At 40.4% G+C, this 20,980-nt stretch overlaps 1 protein-coding gene across 3 annotated transcripts in view; it reads right to left on the reverse strand.

Moving 5' to 3' along the window:
• The window catches only part of LOC100934314 (ATP-dependent RNA helicase DDX19B), a 37,941-nt gene extending 17,345 nt beyond the window's left edge, over window positions 1-20,596 (reverse strand). Inside the window, exons 1-5 of one of the 3 annotated variants that reach the window (XM_031949984.1) lie at window positions 15,705-16,136; window positions 2,914-2,962; window positions 2,683-2,736; window positions 615-750; window positions 172-264 (exon numbers count right to left, since the gene is read on the reverse strand). In XM_031949984.1, the coding sequence (XP_031805844.1) occupies window positions 172-264; window positions 615-750; window positions 2,683-2,736; window positions 2,914-2,962; window positions 15,705-16,124 (752 nt within the window). In that variant the 5' untranslated portion in view covers window positions 16,125-16,136. Of the gene's footprint in view, window positions 1-171; window positions 265-614; window positions 751-2,682; window positions 2,737-2,913; window positions 2,963-11,434; window positions 11,641-15,704; window positions 16,137-20,249 lie in introns of those variants that run through there. The other 2 variants (XM_031949986.1, XM_031949985.1) reach the window with 2 other exon arrangements.
• Window positions 20,597-20,980: the final 384 nt, after the last annotated feature.

The raw sequence follows: 20,980 nt of genomic DNA on the forward strand, positions 1-20,980 counted from the left end.
TATCAAGTTTTGACATTTAAAATGCCTATTAGTGATTTAGATACTATTCAAAACTGTATTCATTCTAAATCACAACAACCTTTTCAGTTCAATGGAAAAGTTAACACTAATGAAAGGAGCTGAAAAAAAAAAGCAAATTATAAAAAGGCTAAACTTCAGTTGGATACATACGGTTCAGCAAGCATCATAGGTAATGCATTTTCTTGTATTTTAGATGGTCGGTTGAAACCCATAGCATAGACTCCTTGTAGAAGCTGAGGTTTCCTATAAAAATGATAATGATACACATTTTACTTGTAACTATCAATACTAAAAGTCACATTTATGCTCAACAAGTAAGAACATACATCATCTAAAAAGTCCTACAATTTAATTAAACCTTTACTATTAAAAAAAAAGAAAAGGAAAAAGTATCCATGCTAACCTATCTTAATTTTTAAGATAATAGGAAAAAACATTTTTCTGTAATAAGAGGAATACATATATCTAACTAGCTATATGGCATTTAAAGTCTTCCCTAGATTATATGGAATGCTGTATTTTGAATGAAATGCCTATATTTTTGGTGAAGGTATTGTTATGGCCATTATAGACTAGTAATTAGAAAGACTTACAGTCGAAGTTCTTCAAAAGACTTCACTGAATAGAGAGGGGAATTTGGATCCCGTTGTAGGACTTCTACTTGATTTGTGTTGTCAACAAGATTGCTTCTGATCAGTTTATTTAGCAATGACTGGGCAGCTCTATCCTCTGTAGTAGGGGGGAAAAAAAGTGCTTTATAATAATGATGAAAAGCAATTCATGAAAATCAAAATAAAGTCCATTCATGTATGGTTAAATGTAGTAACAGCTACATTACTGGTTCATATTATCAATACCTTTTCTTTTCCACCCTTTCCCCTTACTACCTCCATCCATATTATCTATTCTTTCCTTTGTCTTCCCTACAAACCCCATCTACCATAATAGAAAACTTACAAAGAACAAGTAAAATTCAGATGATGCAATAATGTCTTGTCTACCCTTACTTCGTCTTAAGGACAATTTTTTCTATGATACTTTTAACTTTACTTTTTTAGTGTGGGAATATTTTTTAAAATGTCTGGTATCCTACCAGTCAGTCAAAAAGGATTTATTAATTTTTTATTATGTGACAAACACATAAGTGATAAGTGCAAGTCAAACAAAGAAAGGCAAAAGAAGGTCCCTATTCTCAAGGAGTTAAACAGTCAAGTACAAACAATACACAAACACACACAGAGTAAATTAATCAACAGAGTAAAGACACGCACTACAATTAAAAGGGATCAGGAAATATGCACTCAATCAAGACATAAAAATGTCCTGTTAAAAGAAAGACAAAGGAGGCCAATGTCATTCGCTTGCAGAATATGTGGTAGAGAATTCAGGGGTATAAGACTACTACAAAGGTAGGTAGCAGCCAGGTTATGAAAAGCTATAAAAGACAAAGATCTTATATTTCATCCTGGAGGCAAGGAGGAGCTACTGGGAGTTTACTAAATTGGGAGAGGGATGTGTGTGTATATGCATATGAGCCATGATCAGACATGAGCTTTAGGAAGATCAATTTAACAGCTGAGTGAAGGATGAACTAGATGGGGGAAGGGACTTGAGGGGAAGAAACCACTCTCAAGCTCTAGCCACAGATCCAGGGTGAGGTGATGAGGGTCTGCACAAGGGTAGTGGCTGGTCAAAAAAGTGTGTGTAACCAAGAAGCAAAAAATCAACAGGACCTGACAACTGGCTGGATATAGAGGTAAGACAGAATAAACAGTGAAGGATGACCTAGAGGTTAAAAGCCTGTGTTACCAAGAAATCGGGATATCTTGTATAGTTAAGAAGGGAGAGAAAGAGAAAAGGAAGTGGAGGTGTCAGGTGCACCTGATCTTCTCCAAAAGGAAGAAGAGCTATAGGAGGGCAGCTAATGGGGAGGACAGATCAAGAGAGGTTTTCAGGCGCTAGAGAAGGGCATGTATATAGGTAACAGAGAAGCATCTGGGACACAGGAAAACCCTGAGGACTAGCCAAAGAGAGAAGATGACAGAGAAGGCCGTACGGAATGGGATCTCCTCAACAGGTGCAGGAGCTTCTCCTGGCAAGGAGAAGAGCCCTTGATCTTCATGTGAGACAGAAGGGAAGGAAGAGTACTGTCCTAGTAACAGAAGGCATCTGGGTACTGCAAGAATCTTAGGACAAGAAAACTGATGACTCTCTCTGAATGGCCTCAATTTTTTCAGTGAAATGTGAGACAAGGTTATCAACCTTAAAGGTAGAGGAAATGGTGGTTTGGAATGAGAAAATTTTAAAATTCAATGAGCTAAGTAATTATTCAATGAGGAATAATTAATCAAGTAGGGAGCTATAAAAGGATTTCTTGTTGCAATGAGGGCTCAGTTGAGATTATGTAACACAGATCTGTAATGGACCTAGGCAATAATTTCATAATTTCATCCAAGGCTTGGCAGGGCAAAGGCAGAGATTCAGTAAATATTTGATGCTAAAGATCACTTTAAATACAGATCATTAGCACAATCTCTAATATATTAAAAGTCTAGGACTTCTTTATCTATTCTGTGATTCATATTATTATGTGTTAAAATGAAGCCTTATAAATAAGTCCAATTCTTTATTTTACATTCTCCACTTTAAAATTATAGTTACCTTTCTCCTCCTCATCTGTCTTTTCTACATTTTCATTGGATTTCACAATAGTACCTGAAGAATTAGACAAAAAAAAAAAATTGTTATTCAAAAACATATCCTACACCCAAGAGTTAATTATCACTTGCTATGTTAATACAATCTATGTATGACTGCTATAAGATCTGAGAAAAACCATGAAGGAAACTACATTTCATTTTTAGCTCTGTTTATAATTATGAGGTTACTCACCATTGGTATCTGGTTTGACTCTGTCTTCCTTCAGATGTAAGTTGCTCAACTATAGGAGAAAACAAAAGAAAAACATATCAGAACCATTATCCACCCAAATATTTTTAGCTCTGAGACTGAAACAATTTAACCCTCAAATATATCAACGTAATTCGTCTATTTGGGGTAACTTCTTTGTTTAAAAGTTGGAGGAACAAAGGTTAAAAGCAAGTAATAAGATGAAAAATGATTTTTAACAATCCAAACTCAAAAACTTTTTTTGACTAATGCTTCTTAAACAGGATTAGAATTCATGAATTTGTCAATTATTCTGAATCACTTCTCTTATAATGAGAAAATATCAGTTACAACATCAGTGCATTCCACTGTCCCAGGTTCACATAGGAATCATCCTTAACTCTTCATTCTCACTTACCCCTCATATCCAATCAGTGGTCAAGTTTTGTACATTCTCTCTCTCAACATCTCTTAACATATGTCTTCATATAACACAAACATTATGATTTAGATACTCTTCGTTTTTCAATTATCTAAATGGTCTCCCTTTAGCCAGTCTCTCCCATATCTAATCTACCTCTCAAATTGCTGCCAAGTTAGAATTCCTCCCCACTCCCATCCCATCCCAAAGGGGGGGACAACATTACTAAAAATTTTTAATAGTTTGTCAAATATATAGTTATTAAGATTACCTAAATATCACTTAACTCATAAAATGGGTATAAATGATTCTAAAAAATGATTCTACAAATAATTAATACAACTCCTGCAGTCCAATATTGGTTTCCAAAGCCCAACAGTACATTCAAACACCAAATTATTATTCCTAAAGCACAGATCTAACTATATCAGACCCTGTAAGAGGTTACAGTGAATCCCCAGTGACTCTTGGATAAATAAAAATCCAATCTAACTCAACCTCCCACATTTGACACTTATGTTCTTCACAGCCTGGCTCTAGCCCAAGCACTGTGATTTCCCCTCAGATGTCCGATCTTTCCAAAAATGACCTACCTGCTCTTCCCTGGACACAATCTTCCCTATTTTGCCTGGAATGCTCTCTCTCCTTCTCTCCAAGAATCTTCTACCTCCTTTCAAAATATGACTTTAAGGGCCAGCTCCTACAAGAAGTTTCCCCTGACTCTCTCATTTATTAAGTCTCTTCTCACCTCTAAAACTGTTTTGAATATATCTTCTATTTCACTGTGAACATGTTTTATCTTTCCATGATAAACTGGAAAAGAGGGAAGAGACTGCCACTTTTGTATCCCTAGTGCCTAACATTGTAGCCACACAGCAAGTGCTTAATATTTGCCAAATTTCATCTGATGTGATCCAAGCTGTCATTTCTCCAATATCACATACCAAAAGGTAGCTAATGTTGGATAGCAGCCTGACAAAGTTAAGTCAAATCCGTCAATAAACATTACTAAGCATCCAATATGTGTCAGGTACTATGCTAAGTGTTGGGCACACAAATGTAAGAAAATGAAGTGACAATATGGCTGGCCCAGGAACCCTCTTTAAACCTCTGGGAGGAGTTTTTTGCTTCTCTCATCAGAGGAACAAAGGCAACTGAGAGTGATGATAATGCTGTGGATCAAGTCAGTGAGGATTGAATAAGTTTTAACTATGTTTTGGGCCCTATGCTAATTACTGGGCAAACAAAGAATGGCAAAACAAAACAAAACAGTCCCAGTATTTGGCTCTTTTCAACAATGAGGTGATTTCAAGACAATTCTAATAGATTTGTAATGGAAAGTGTCATCTACATCCAGAAAAAGAACTGTAGAGACTGAATGTGGATCAAAACATAATATTTTCACTTTTGTTAATTGGTTGTTTTTTTCTAGTGTTTTTTCTTCTTTCATCTTTTGATCTGATTTTTCTTGAGCAGAATGACAAATATGGAATTTTTTCAAAAAATAGTACATTTAATCTAAAAAAAAAAAGTCCCTGCCCTTAAGGAACCTATAATCTATAAGGAATAATAATAACCTATAATCTATAAGGAATAATAATAATAACCTATAATCTATAAGGAATAATAATAATAATAATAATTCCAGTTAACAGTTGTAATACTCAGTACTGAGACATCCAAATTCCAAAACTAGAGATAAAAATGCAACTGGTATATAACTATTATTCATCAGAGCCATGTCTGAGATTATAATCATAATAATAACTAACACTTATATAAGGCTTACTACAAGCCAGATACAACACAGTGCTAAGTAAGCACTTTTACAAATATTATTTCTTTTAATTCTCACAACTCTGAAGCATAAATAATCTCGTTATCCCCTTTTTTCACTTGAAATTGAAGCAAATTTGGTCAGTCACAAATCTGTCTAAAGCCACATTTGAACTCGGGTCTTTCTAAACTCCAGGCCAGCAAACTATGCAGGAGGTAGGAAATATAATCCTGACCTTACTTAAAAGGTTCTCAGAATCAAAAACCTCTAACAAGAGCTAGTTCCAAAATATATACTTCACCAAATACCTCCATGTCTATCAAATCCTTTTCTGATTCTTCTCTGTCAAAATACAGTCAATACCTTTACCATCATCAACTATGTGACACAATCCTGAGACACTAAGTAAACTACTTACTTCAGATATCCAGAAGTGTCAAATTTAAGTGTCATAGTTCCAATATCCTATATTACAATTCAACAAGCATTTGCTAAGTCTCTACCTATATACAAACCACTGTACTGTGCTAGTAGGACCTGCAGATTAAAAAAAAAAAAAGTTATTATCCTCTGCCATCAAAAAAATGACATTTCCTTTATGTAGCATAAAGCCTATAATTCAATACTTATGCTTCTATGTTTCCTCTCCAACCTAATACAAGAAAGACAATGGAAAGTATTAGAAAGGACTCAAAGGACAGATAATGTCCACTGGCCTAATATTATACATGGGAAATCAATCCAGGACAACTGGATGATAATTCAAAGCATAGAAGCAAAAAAGACATTAAGGAAATAGGAAAAGAAATAGGTACAGAGTTTATTCAATAACCAACTCAAATTTGCAAAAGCTATATGTAAAAGACAAAAGCAAAGCTGTAGAGGGCCAGAACTCTGGAGAAGTATACTTGAAATAAGGTGTTAACGCAGAGGAACTGATGAGATGATGATTCTCTAGTTCACATATATACCTAGTATTTAGCATAGTGATGTAATGGCTTTCTAATTCACACATATTCAGTATACTGTAATGATGTAATTGTACTAAGGTATATACAAGGGCTAAGGAGGACTGGAAGAGAGACATTCTATCTTTGACCATCCTACTGGTGGTTCTCCTGACTCCTGCACTAAGATCAAGGCTGGTCCCGAGGTATTCCAGAAAACTAGCCCAAACATTACACAAAGCTATGCAAACAGATTAATAAAAATTCTGTCTTATAAGAATATCAGAATCTTTAATCATCAGAATGAACTGAGGCTAGTCACATAGGCAAAAGGACAACACAAAATGATTCTTGTTTTTATGCTTGTAAACTAAATTTAAAAGAGCAATTGGAGCATCAGAAAAGAGACTAGTGCAAGACAGTTCCAGATCTTTGCAATGGATATTTTTGTTGCAGGATATGTTATTTAATATATCATCCTTCCTATTAAATAAGTTTCTGACCTTAAGTTCATAATCTAATAAAGGAGACAAGTAGACAAATTTTTACGTGCAAACTGTATACATGAAAAAAGGAACTAACTCAAAGAGGGAAGGCACGAGACTTAAGGGATTGGCAAAGACTCCCTGTCATAAGACAGGGTTTTAATTGGGACTTGAAGAAAGCCAGTAGTTGGAGAAGGAAAGCATTACAGATCATCGGGACAGGCAGAAAGGTCTTGGAAGACAGGGTGGGGGAAAAAAAAAAGGAAAGGACTAAGTCAACAGACATTATGAGACACACTAGGGACCTAAATAGAAAATCAAAAAGAGTCCCAGCCCTCAAGGAGCTTCCCTTCTACTGGGGTCTATTGTAAACAGATTAAGTTAAATATTATAGATAATCTGAGTTTTTAAAGTACTAACAACTCAAATGCTCAAGAAAGACTTCTTACAGAAATATCACCTCAGCTGAGCCTGAAAGGTAAAGCTTCTATTGAGAGATATTTTGAAGAATTAAAAAGACCACCAAAATAAAATAATAGAGCACCAAAATAAATTAAATAGAGCACCATTCTACTCTAAAGCAAGTATTTTTAAAAGTTAAAAGCATTAAGTAATATTTAAATCATTCTCCAGAAAAAGCCAAGGTTAATGATATATTTTTAAGAGCACCCAGCCCTGAATTCCAGAGGATCTGATTTCAAATCTGGCCTCAGACACTTAATTCCTAGCTGTGTGATCCTGGGCAAGTCACTTAACTCCAATTGCCTCAGAAAAGAAAAAAAAAAAGGATCTAGTAGGTATTTTCAATACTCATGAAAGGTTAAGTCTGAAGGAGACGAAGGGCAAGAAAATAATTGCATTTGTTGATCAGTTATGCCAGGAGAAGATCCTAACCCTAACAAAGGAAAAAGACAGTTAATAACAGCACTTCCAGGTATCTGCTAGAATAAAATCTACAAGGGAAGTCATGTTGATGAGGGGAGCCTGAAACTGAGGGGGGGTACCCCAAAACTCCTTCAAAGAGAAATGTGAGACCTGTCCCAAGGAACCAAGATAAAGTGGTTTATCTTGGTGGGTCTAGTTGAAGTAATCTCACTTAGCTGGACATCTAGATTTCTAATGACCATTATATTACATAGTTGGCTCATAACCACTCCCAGTAAAGGGTCTCATCTAGGACTGGGGGCAATGACAGCGTTGAGGGAATCTCATTCGATTGAAACTTCTCTCTCAGATTTCCTTATAAAAATGGCAACTTGGGGCTCAATCCTTGCAGAGGACCTACCTACCATGTCACACCATGCCATGCTATGCCAAGGAAACCTCTGCCCGCTGAAATAATATTCTCTTTCAGCATTATCCTCTCTTTATCTGACTCACTTATTTCCTTAACAAGACTTTATATCTCTCTGTTGGGACCTTGCCACTAAGGAATTCAGTCTTTCTATTCATGTATAGCAAAGACTGACTTCCTGACGCCATAATGAACTTCTTTTTATCAGTCTAGCTTTTCGGGTTCAAAAATTCTTTTACAAAGGACCTCTGTGCCGCCAGAAGGGCGAACCTTCCCAGAATTCCCTACCCATGTGCCAAATACTAAGAGGATTTAGGGGAGCCAAACCTCTTCACATGGTTCCCTGAAACCCAAGCCTGCCACTAACCTCATCATTTAATTACCTGACCATTAAGAACCCTAACCTCATCATTTTGGTTCCCTGAATCTAGTCTCATCACTGTTGGGAAGACAGGAATAAGTACTAAACTATATACTAATGAACTAATGCTGGCAAAACATATGGCTGAATTTTGGCTATCTTTGTAACTAATCATACAAATAAGTTTAAAAGGTAGCCTTTCTAAACTATTACTATTCTTTGCAACAGATGTTTGAGGATAATTATTTTAATACTTATAATTACAATGTTTACAGAGAATGACTATCCAAATAAATGACGTATCTTACCATGAATTTCCAATTTCTTTCAATAAACCACTGATGTTGTCTAAATCCTTTGCACATACATATCATTAACAATGTTGGATACAGCATTTTAAGATCTTTTTAATAGAAGTATGTTGACCAAAGCAGAACTAGAGATCATTACTGATCACAAAATAGAAAATTTCGATTATACCAAACTGAAAAGTTTTTGTACAAACAAAACTAATGCAGACAAGATTAGAAGGGAAGCAATAAACTGGGAAAATATTTTTACAGTCAAAGGTTCTGATAAAGGCCTCATTTCCAAAATATATAGAGAATTAACTCTAATTTATAAAAAATCAAGCCATTCTCCAATTGAAAAATGGTCAAAGGATATGAACAGACAATTCTCAGATGAAGAAATTGAAACTATTTCTAGTCATATGAAAAGATGCTCCAAGTCATTATTAATCAGAGAAATGCAAATTAAGACAACTCTAAGATACCACTACACACCTGTCAGATTGGCTAAGATGACAGGAAAAAATAATGATGATTGTTGGAGGGCTTGTGGGAAAACTGGGACATTGATTCATTGTTGGTGGAGTTGTGAACGAATCCAACCATTTTGGAGAGTAGTTTGGATCTATGCTCAAAAGTTATCAAACTGTGCATACCCTTTGATCCAGCAGTGTTACTACTGGGATTATATCCCAAAGAGATTATAAAGAAGGGAAAGGGACCTGTATGTGCACGAATGTTTGTGGCAGCCCTCTTTGTAGTGGCTAGAAACTGGAAACTGAATGGATGTCCATCAGTTGGAGAATGCCTGAATAAATTGTGGTATATGAAAATTATGGAATATTACTGTTCTGTAAGAAATGACCAACAGGATGATTTCAGAAAGGCCTGGAGAGACTTAGACGAACTGATGCTGAGTGAAATGAGCAGGACCAGGAGATCATTATATACTTCAACAACAATACTAGATGATGACCAGTTCTGATGGATCAGGCCATCCTCAGCAACGAGATCAACCAAATCATTTCTAATGGAGCAGTAATGAACTGAACTAGCTATGCCCAGAAAAAGAACTCTGGGAGATGACTAAAAACCATTACATTGAATTCCCAATCCCTATATTTATGCACACCTGCATTTTTGATTTCCATCACAAGCTAATCGTACAATAATTCAGAGTCTGATTCTTTTTGTACAGCAAAATAATGTTTTGGTCATGTATACTTATTGTGTATCTAAGTTATATTTTAATATATTTAACATCTACTGGTCATCCTGCCATTTAGGGGAGGGGGTGGGGGGGGGGGAAGAGGTGAAAAATTGGAACAAGAGGTTTGGCAATTGTTAATGCTGTAAAGTTACCCATGTATATATCCTGTAAATAAAAGGCTATTAAAAAAAAATAATAGAAGTATGTTATTTAATATATCATCCTTCCTATTAAACAACAACAACAACAAAAACTTCCACCAAGTTATAACAATTAGAATATAATTTTCAGGTAAAAATATACTAATAAAATAAATTTTCTAGCATTTTGTAAAGATCCCAGCACAACCCAACCATAGAATGCCCACCTAGTTCTATGGAAATTAGCTTAGATTAGAACATGTAAAACACGATCTCACAGACCCATAAAGCAAAGCCTTCAACTCCTTCCCTAATTCCTTTGTTTTCCAATTCTTATTTTTCATCACTAATGATAATAAACTTAATTCAAAAAACAAAAGGATGCAAAGAAGCACAAGTTTCCCCCCTACAACTCTCTTTACTTTGCCCAAAGAAAAAGAACTAAATGTTATATATCTCCCTGGAAACGTTTTCTACCTCTGGAAATTAACCAGCAAACCCAAAGAACAAATTGAAACCTATCAAAGCACTATTATCACAACTACAAATTTTCAACTGGCCTTTATCCAAGCACTTAAGAAATCCTAAAATTCAGAGATCAGTGAAGATCTATATTTTCTTTCTTGTTAAACAACTACTAAAGGAACCTTTAGCGTTAATTCTATGGAACTTTCCCAAAGAGGAAAGGCAGAATGGTGCTAGTCTCAGCCAAAAATGAAAGGGTGGCAACATTAAGCACCCACCTCACTAGCTTTTTCTAAACCATATTTCTCCTTTGTCCTAGAAGGTACATATTCTTAAGTGCCTCGGGTCCTTAGAATGCCCACCCAACCGGAACTGTCCTCAACCAACACTGCTCCTTTATACGGCTCTCCTTCCATTAGAGCCTACAAGAGCAAAAGAATCTTATAAACCAGATATTACAGTATTAAATAATAGATGATGGTTTAACCGGTTATCAGTCCCAAAGGTACTGTTATGTTACCATAAAAATGCTTTTCAAATTACATGAGAATTGGTCCCAAATCAGGGTTATCTACCCGTTCTCCACTTAGAACCAATGACAAGCCCGTGTCCAAGAGAAGGTCGGGAGGGGGAGAGGAAAGGGGCGTTTTAGTATAGACGTGGGCCCAGAGGGCAAGCGACCCTACCCATAAAGGGGATGAAATCAAACGATCCACAAGTGTCTACCGAGCACCTCCCACGCAGGGATAACAAAAACGAGTCGGGGCCTGTCCTCAAACACCCTGGAGGAGGGGACCGGGCCCTAGAGCGCACGGGCCGCAGCGCGGAGGCCGCCCCCGGGGCCGGGCGGGCGGACGGGCAGCGCCTCCGAGAGCCCGGGCCTAGGTGGGACATTCCTGCTCCCACGCAGCTCAGTCCTGCCGGAGGCGAGGGCCGGGGACCGGCAGGCACAGCCCGCCAGCGGTCAGGGCTCCTTTCTTTTCCCCCGATGCACAACACAAGCAGACAAAGGCCAGTGCGCGATTTCAGAGCTCCGGCCGCCTCCGGCCGCCTCCGGCCGCCTCCCGCCGCCTCCCGCCGCCTCCCGCCCCGCTCTCCCGGGGCCCAGGCTCCGCGACCGTAGGGCCAGCTCACCGACTCGGCCGCCGCCTCCTGCTCGTCCACCGCCAGGGCCCACGAGTCGGTGGCCATGGCTCCGGGCCGGTGGCTCGGGCTGCAGGGATCCAAGGCTGGCACGGAGGACCCCATGAGCAAAGGCCGGGCGGCGGAGGGCCGGAGCGTCGCTTAGAAGCTGGGCTGGACCAGAGGCCACAGCTTCCTTTCCGGGGCGTCCAGCCCCGCCCCGGTCACTCCAGAGCCCCTCCCTCGGCCCGCCCCGGCCCGCCTCCTCCAGCGCATCCACAGCGAGGAGAGAAACCCGCAGTCTTCTGGAAAAGGGATCCCAATCCCTGTTAGCTAGAGACGGACAGGTAAGTCCCGGCAACTTGGTGCCACCTCAACTCTGGCCATGACGCGTATAAACTGCTCTTCTAAGCCTCGGTTTCCTCATCTGTAAAAGTCAAGAATGGCGAATCTTTTAAAACAAGTTCAGCAGCCCCCGATCTCCAGTTATACTCCAAGAAGGGACCGAGGCGGCGCTTTTGGTGTGGTTTAAAAAGAGAAACTGATCAGCGCGCACCGAAGCAAACGAATACAGCAACACAGTCTCCGATAATGAACTCCCGGGCTTCCCAATCCCAGGCAAAGAACGCACCCACCAAAAACCACGGGAAAAGCAGAAAGCAATCTCGCAGATGTTTGGTGCCGACCGACCAATACCAATGGATACTGGACTGATGTGAAAGACTGTTATCTTTAATTAGAGGAGAAAATACCTTCACCATTGCCAATAAGGGAAGAGTCCAGGACCAAACAAAGGTGACATTTTGATTACATAAGATAAAAAAGTTTTGCACAAACAAAACCAATACAAGTGAGATTAGAAAGGTAATAGTCAATGGGAGGGGGGAACGGAAGGGAATCCTCAAAAGTTTCTCTGATAAATCCTATCCACAATACATAAAGAACAAATTCAATTGTATTCAAACGAGTCATTCCCTAGTAGATTAAAGGCAAGATATTAACACTTAGTTTTCAAAGGAAAGAATCCAAGCTGCCCACAGACATATGAAAAGATTATCCAACTAATAATTAGAGGGAAAAAAATTAAAACTACTCGCTCACATTCATCTGAAACAACTCCACAAAAGGAAAAAAATAATCATAGGAGGTCTGAGGGAAAACAAGCTCATTAATACACTGCCAATGGAGCTTGCATTCATCCCAGGTACTTAAGCAATTTGAAACTATGCTTCAGAAGTCAATGAATTGCCCATAGCTCCCCATAGATAAAACCACTAGGCATATACTTCAAAGACATCAAGAAAGAGAGAAAGGAATTAGTATATATAAAAATGTTTACAGAAGCCCTTTTGGTTATAGCAAAGAACTGAAAACTAATTGTTGAACAGCCAAATCAATTATGTTTGAATATTACTACATCAAGAGACATGATGAAAGGGACAGTTTTCAGAAAAATCTTGGAATACTTGTATGAACTAATGTGGAGTGAATGAGCGGAGCTATGATTGGAGATTGTCAGAACAAACTGTGATAAGTAATGGAATATTACTATGCTGAAGAAACTGCAAACATGATAAAGATTTATGTGAACTAATACAAAATGAAGAGATATAAAGTAAACAATACATACTAGGACAGCAATACTGTTAATGTAAATAATCATTATAATCAAAAGTGAAAGTTGTGACACTACAAAGAATTATTTCTGATTTATTGATCATTTTTACAGATTTTTGGCTCCTTCCATTTTTCTTAAAAAAAAAATTTCTCCAAGATCCCAATGCAAACAACCTCAAATATCACAGCCAATTTCTGAAACTTTCAGGTCAAGGAGAAAATATTGCAAAAGCATCCAGAATCAAACAATTCAAGTATAATGGAGTCACAGTCAGGATTACATGGTATTCCAGGAGAGCAATAGAGCTAGGATTACAATCAAGAGTCACCTACACATCTAACTGTAATGCTTCAGGAGAAAAGATAGATATTCAATGAAATAGAGGACTTTCAAGCATTCGTAATAATAATAATAATAATAAAAATATCAGAGCTGAATAGAAAATTAGATTTAAGAACTCTGAACTTTGTAATGACTAAACATGATTCCAGAGAGCTGATAATGAAATATGCTACCTACCTTCCAAAAGAAAAGTGATGGTACTCAAGACTCAAAATAAAAGTTTTTTGGACATTGGGAATATGTTTTGCTTGATTATGAATATTTTTTGTTACATTTTATTTTTCCAATGGGAGTGGAGGAAGAGAAGGATCTATGGCTAGAATTGGAAGGAAGGAAGGAAGGGAGGGAGGGAGGGAGGGCAGAAGGGAGGGAGGGAAAGGAAGAGAGGAAGGGGAGGAAGAAAGGAAGGGAGAAAAGAAATGGGAAGAATTAAAAGTTTTTTAAATGCACAAATGGAAAGTCAAAAGTAGAGCAGGGCAGCTTTTGAAAGTTACATGTTGAATTTAATATATATATTTCCCCAAAATGCAGCTTTAAACAATAATTTCTGAAGTATAAATGCCACATACAAACTTACCAAAAAACCAACAAAATTATTGCCTTGTCTCATTAAAGCTTATTCAAAATTCACAAAAGTATAACAGAAATTTAAATACTTAACTTTCAACCGATTTTTTATAATTTATAGCATTTATGCTTTTGAAGTTAAAGATTAAAAGTTTAAAACATCACTAAAACCTTTAGGATACCCTATATACTTAAAAAGAAAAGTTGTACCAAAACAGAGATTTCTGATTTCATGGACATTATCTTCCATTCTAATGGGACTATGGAAATGCTCATTTTATTCAGTGCTTAAGGTTCAGAATTTTTTAAAAAAATGTTTTTCTTTAAAAGATTAGCTATTACAAGATAAAACCATTTAATCCCAGTTAAACCCTCAGTTCCTTCACCTGTAAAATGAGCTGGAAAAAGGAAATGGCAAACCAACCACTCTAGTATCTCTGCCAAGGAAATCCCAAATGGGATCACAGGGAGCAGGGCATGACTGAACAACAAAAAGTCTGAAAGGAGCTTACAATTTTTAATATACACTAACACTTTTATAAAATCAAAACATCAACCTTCAAAACTTCCCATGTTAATGAGAGTAAACACAGTTGCAAGAACTCTCACTGAATTTGGAATTAAAGAACTTGACTGCAAATTCCTTAGCTCTGCATTTGGAGTTATAGGAACTTGGCTCACTCAGATCTGAGCTCTGCCTACTACGGACATATCAGTCTCTCTGGGATTCCAATTCCTTATCTGTATAGTGAAAAAGAAGATCTGGATGATCCCTTAGGTACCTTAAACACCCCAATGCAGGATTCTTTGTGGCAAATGGGGGGAGGGGAAATGTTACACTATTTTATTCTCTATAGTTAACAAATCTGCACAACAAATGTTTTCTCTGGTACTTGTTAGAATTATTCTAATGAAATCTCGTTACTGTTCAGTTCATTTTAATGGAAGTAAAATTGAAGAGCAATAATTACCCTCCAACTTTTCCTTCTTCAACTCCACTTTAAACACTTTAACTACCAGAAGGTTCAGACTCACCAAAAGAAAAAGGGAGAATGAACAGCCCTGCAACTACTCAGCCTCAGAAGAAGGGGAGCCTGGGGCAGCTAGGTGGAGAGAGCACCTGCCCTGAATTCAGGAGGACCTGAGCTCAATCTGGCCTCAGACACTTAACACTTCCTGGCTGTGTGACCCTGGGCAAGTCACTTAACCCCAACTGCTTCAGCCAAAAAAAAAAAAGAAGAAGAAGAAGAAGAAGAGGAGGAGGAGGAGGAGGAAGAGGAACCTGGTTTATTTCCTTATTTTTTCCCTCAATGAGTTCAAAATTTTTTTGGTTCTTTTTAATTCCTTTTAAACTCAGGTCCTGTAGTTACTAAACTGTGATTTCATCTTAACTCAGTTTCACAATCTCCAAATGCCCTGGAGATTTGTCGGAATTAAGGATGACATTTTTCTTATTCCCCATTGTTGCAGTTTGGGGCACTAAACAACTTGATAGCCCAACCCTACTTCAAATTCTACCCCAAACATTTACCAGCCTGTGCAGCCCTTACCCAGTTAATGACCCTTCAATAAAATGAGATGGCTGGATGCACTGATCCCAGGGATTATTCCACATCCTCTTCCTTCCTCATCTGAGCAGCTGACTGGCCCTTGGGGAGGGGGGCTGCCTGAATGGACTAACCACAGGCCTGGGCCTCCTCTTCCTGCTTCATCTCCCCCCGACATAAATCTCCCCCAACCCCCAACAACACTTACGTCCCCCACAGGCAGGGCCAGAGAGAAGAGGCCCAGGGCACGGCCCCGGGCTCGGCCACTCCTGCCGGCCATGGCCTCCACAGTTCCCCCCTGGGCAGTGGCAGTTACAGCAGCTCCAACTGTCACCCTGGGTAGGGTCCAGTTGTGGAGGAGGCTGTCATTGGCTGGGGAGATGGAGGATGGGTTGGGACAGCCAATCAGGACCAGGGAAGGGCCCTCAAAAGCAGCTGGTCCTTGGGGTAGACATCTTGAGGAGACTTGGCCAGCCTCCGACCTGGGGGAGCAAGAGAGGCCCATGGGTGGCAGAGCCCAGTCAGACCCCCAAAGGCCACCCCCACCCTGCTCCCCAGGGCTGCAGATTCCTTCTCCCCCAGGTGGTGGCAACCACACTTCTAAACACCTGGAAGCTGGAGTCATCATGGGACCAGGCTACCAAGCACCCCTTGCCATCCCTGAAGGACCCCGCTTTGGGGGTCCTCGGAAGCCTTCCTTAAAGCAGTTAGGGAACAGACTGCTCCTAGTCTAGCTGCCAGTCCAGCCTGAGAGGTGATCCCTTAGCACAAGCTTTCCAAGCTGGGCACATCAACAAGGGGAGTATCTCCCATCCTGCTCCTGAGGCAGGAGAGAACCTTTCTTCTGAGACCTGGGTCATGAGCTTAGGCAATACTATGACATCAACTGCCCACAAGGTCATAAACAAGGCCTGGTCAACTCTAGGACACACTTCAAAGGGCTGGGGAAGAACAAGGTCGGGCAGCCAAAGCAGGAAAGGAGAGCTGGAGTCCAGAACCATTCTCCTCTCTAAGTGAAGCCAATAAGAATCAGGATGAGGATGATTTCAGAAAAGCCTGGAGAGACTTACATGGACTGATGCTGAGTGACATGAGCAGGACCAGGAGATCATTATATACTTCAACAACAATACTGTATGATGATCGATTCTGATGGATGTGACCCTCTTCAACACTGAGATGAAACAAATCAGCTCCAATAGAACAGCAATGAATAGAATCAGCTACACCCAGCAAAAGAACTCTGGGAAATGAGTGTGAACCACTACATAGAATTCCCAATCCCTCTATTTTTGTCCACCTTCATTTTTTATTTCCTTCACAAGTTAATTGTACACTATTTCAGAGTCCGATTCTTTTTGTGCAGCAAAATAACTATATGGACATGTATACATATATTGTATTTAACATATACTTTAACATATTTAACATGTTTTGGTCTACCTGCCATCTGGGGGAGGGGGTAGAGGGAAGGAGGGGAAAAACTGGAACAAAAGGTTTGGCAATTGTCAATGCTGAAAAATTACCCATGCATATATCTTGTAAATAAAAAAACTATAATTTAAAAAAAAAGAATCAGCATGAAAAGATCTGCCAGTTTAATTGACCAAAATCATCTTCCCTAAGAGAAAGGCACTGTATGTTCCAACCAGCCAGTATCTCACTATCAAACTATTTTTAGTGATAGCATATGCATGTGCAAGGTCAATGAGTGAGGTAGGCCATATTACCCTAAATCAACTCATAACATTTTAGTCAACATTAAATTTAGAATTTCTATTAATTTTCTAACTTTTCACAAGCAATTTTTTCTCCTCCTTTAGGTGAGGCTGATTCCAGATCTTATTTCTTACTAGCTCTATGATCTTATCACCTAATCTTCATTTAGGCCTCAATTTCCTCATCTTTAAAATTAAGGTGTCCAAACTCACTGCCAAATGGAGCTAAGTACTGCAGAAACAAAATTAAACTTGAACAAAAATTTAAAAGTTTACATGGACCTTGCTCATTTGTTATTTTAACTCCACATGCAGCCCCAGGGATCCATTTCTAGTTGGGTTTGATACCAATGAATCAGACAAATGATGACCTCTGGGAATCTGCCTCCCAGCTCTTATGAACCATGTATGAACCGAGCCAAGAGGCTGCCAAGTGAAAGTTATCAAAGAACCTATCCTACACCTGTTTGAAAGGTTTAGCTTCTCATGAATCATCTGCTCCTAGAAAACACTGGCAGAAAAAAGACTGGCCACTGAGGGCTTTCAGTTTCCCTTCCGGACTACTTTTCTAAACTTAGATTCTAAACTTAATTCAACAAGAACTTTCCCCTCCAGCCAGGCTACTAAATTCCTATGCAAATCCCACCATCCTTCAATTTACATTTAAAGTTTCAATTTAAGGGGAAATTTTATTCTCAGTTTCTCCACAGAGACTTCCTTTATCTCTTCACTTCACACTGATTTCCTGAAGAGAGAGGCCAAGATAGCTTATCAAGTCTCTTTTAGCTCTGTTTTAGGATTCTATGAATTCTGGAATAAGACTTATTAGACTCCTTTAAATTTGTTATATACTAATTCGTTTTGTTACTTAGCTACTTCGTGCATGTAATAATCTATTTACCTAACAAGGTAAACTCCTAGGTATCTTACAGAAGTTTAGGAATCAGAGAAGCAGAGCTGCCCTGGGAATAAGGTCCATTTCCCTGTATCCAAGAGAAGTTATTCAAGGACCAGACAACTTCCTAGTTCAATTGGGACTCAAGACAAAATGTGCTGATTAAATAGACATTGGGAATGAGTTATTAGAATAAAAGAGACTAGTTGTGTAGTTTGAATACATGCTTGCCTAAAAGACTATTTATGAAAAACCCATATAATTATGTTAAGCATTCACTCGGTGGTCAAAAAAAGCAATACAAAGATGCTCTCAAAGACCTCTCTAAAGAACTTTAGAACTGACTACCTGACAGGGGACATTCTGGCACAAGACCACCCAGCATGGCATGCCCTCCTTAGAGAAAAGTGCTGTGCTCTATGAGCAAAGCAGAATTGAATCAGCTCAGAACAGAAAGAATGTGAATATTTATATGCCCCAAAAGTTATCAAACTGTGTATACCCTTTGACCCAGCAGTGATATTACTGGGATTATATCCCAAAGAGATACTAAAGAAGGGAAAGGGACCTGTATGTGCAAGAATGTTTGTGGCAGCCCTGTCTGTAGTGGCCAGAAACTGGAAAATGAATGGATGCTCATCAGTGGGAGAATGGTTGAGTAAATTGTGGTATGTGAATGTTATGGAATATTATTGTTCTGTAAGAAATGACCAGCAGGACGAATACAGAGAGGCTTGGAGAGACTGATGCTGAGTGAAATGAGCAGAACCAGGAGATCATTATATACGTCAACAACGATACTGTATGAGGATGTATTCTGATGGAAGTGGATTTCTTCAACAAAGAGAAGATCTAATTCAGTTCCAATTGATCAAGGATGGACAGAAGCAGCTACGCCCAAAGAAAGAACACTGGGAAATGAATGTAAACTGCTTGCATTTTTGTTCTTCTTCCCAGGTTATTTATACCTTCTGAATCCAATTCTCCCTGAGCAACAAGAGAACTGTTCGGTTCTGCACACATATATTGTATCTACTGTAACCTCTTTAACATGTATAGGACTGCTTGCCATCTGGGGCAGGGGGTGGAGGGAGGGAGGGGAAAAATCGGAACTCAAGTGAGTGCAAGGGATAATGTAAAAAAAAAAATTACCCTGACATAGGTTCTGTCAATAAAAAGTTATTATAATAAAAAATAAAATAAAAAAAAAATAAAAAAGAATGTGAATATTTAGAGACTCCACTCCAAAAGTTCTGTGGGCAGTGCTTTCTAAACTCATGCCGATTTTAGCAGCCGTCATCAGACTGCAACCTGATTCTAACGTAGTGATGTCATCCTGGTCCTTTACCTCCTAACTAAAGACCTCAGTTTCTGGTCAGATCCAAAGATTGATATGAATTTTCTTATAAGTACACATCTCGAGTAACCCACATGTCTTTATCTGGAAACTGAGGCAGGATTGATCAGTTATTGTTTCGCGTCCCTGTGATTGCTCACAGACACCTGGGGGGGGGGGGGGTGGCAGGACAACTCTAGTTCTGATTTCAGGGCAGCCTATCTGCACTCCCTCTCCCAACTGGAAGGTCTCTAACCTCCCGTCCAGTTAGGAATCAGATCAGTAATTCTGTATTTTGGTTAGCTCTTTCCTTTTAGATAACCGGCCTTACTTAATAACTTGTTTTAACGTGTGAAAGTGTCTCCCTGTACCTGGGATCCGGCCCTGAGCAGAGGAGGCCTGGCACAGATCTGTGACGCAATGGCAGGAAGTGCTTAATAAATCAATATCCTCCGGTGTTTTGCCTGTTACCCATCGCCCCGGACTCCCTTCAGGACTAAGGGAACGGTGCTTATCGCGCAGAGGAGCCCACTGCCCTCGGCCGCCCTCCGTCCCGGTGCCCGGGTTTGTGCTTCCTGCATATTGCACTTTTAAATCTGCTGACAGCTCCGTTCCCCTCAGACACACTGGCTGAATCCTCCGCGACTCGGCACAAGCCGGTGCCTGCTGCTGGCTGACTGCCCGCGGGCCCAGGCCCTCCTAGTTTCCGGGGTCTCCCGTACCACGGGCCTCGCGGCCTCTGCTCTCCGCTTCTGGGCCTGGAGCCGCGGGCGCCCCCGCCCAGAGCTCCGATCCTGCCCTCACCTCTCTCCTAAGTGAGTCAGCATTTTCGGCCACGGCTCCTCGGAGAACCCTCTCCGGCACTCCGGCCCACTGTCCCCACGGGGCCACCTTCTGCCGTCCAGCCTCGCCGCTCTGGGCGCCCTGCATCAGCGCTACTCTGCGGCCGCCCGAGCGGTGGCGCCAGCCCCGGGGCCTCGTCCCCTGCTGCCTCCCGGGCCTGGCGTGCTCCTGCTCCCGACCCGGCTCCCCCTCCTCTCTGGGGCTCCCCTGCATGCCCTACGGTTGGGCCCTTTCCCGAGGGCCCTGGCCGAGAGAGCTGGGGGAGCAGGCACAACCTAGATCCGCAGCCCCGCGCCCCAGGGCCCTGAGGCCTTCCCCGACCTGGGCCCCAAGGCCTGGCCCGAGGCCTCAAACTGCCACCCTTTCCACAGACCCAGCTCAGGGTCTTTATCCGTTGCCTCTGGCCAACGTCCCCAAAGCATGACCACGCAAAGTCAGGGCAGCCGTATTCTGGCCAATCACTGGACTAGGAGCACCAGCGTCCCGCATCGAATGAGCTCAAAGCTCGGCGAGTCTCGTCTCTCGCCAAAAGAAAATGGCGGCCGGGATCGCCCGGCCAGTTGGAGCCAGCGTCACGTGACAGACCCCGCCCCTCCGCTTTCGGCGCCATTGCATCAGCCGGCTGGCGACGCCCCGCCCTTGGCGCGGAACGGGGCGGCTGCGGATGCCGGAGATTGATCGGCGGGGCAGAG

This window comes from Sarcophilus harrisii, chromosome 2 (assembly GCF_902635505.1).
Source record: "Sarcophilus harrisii chromosome 2, mSarHar1.11, whole genome shotgun sequence".
Lineage (NCBI taxonomy): Eukaryota > Metazoa > Chordata > Mammalia > Dasyuromorphia > Dasyuridae > Sarcophilus > Sarcophilus harrisii.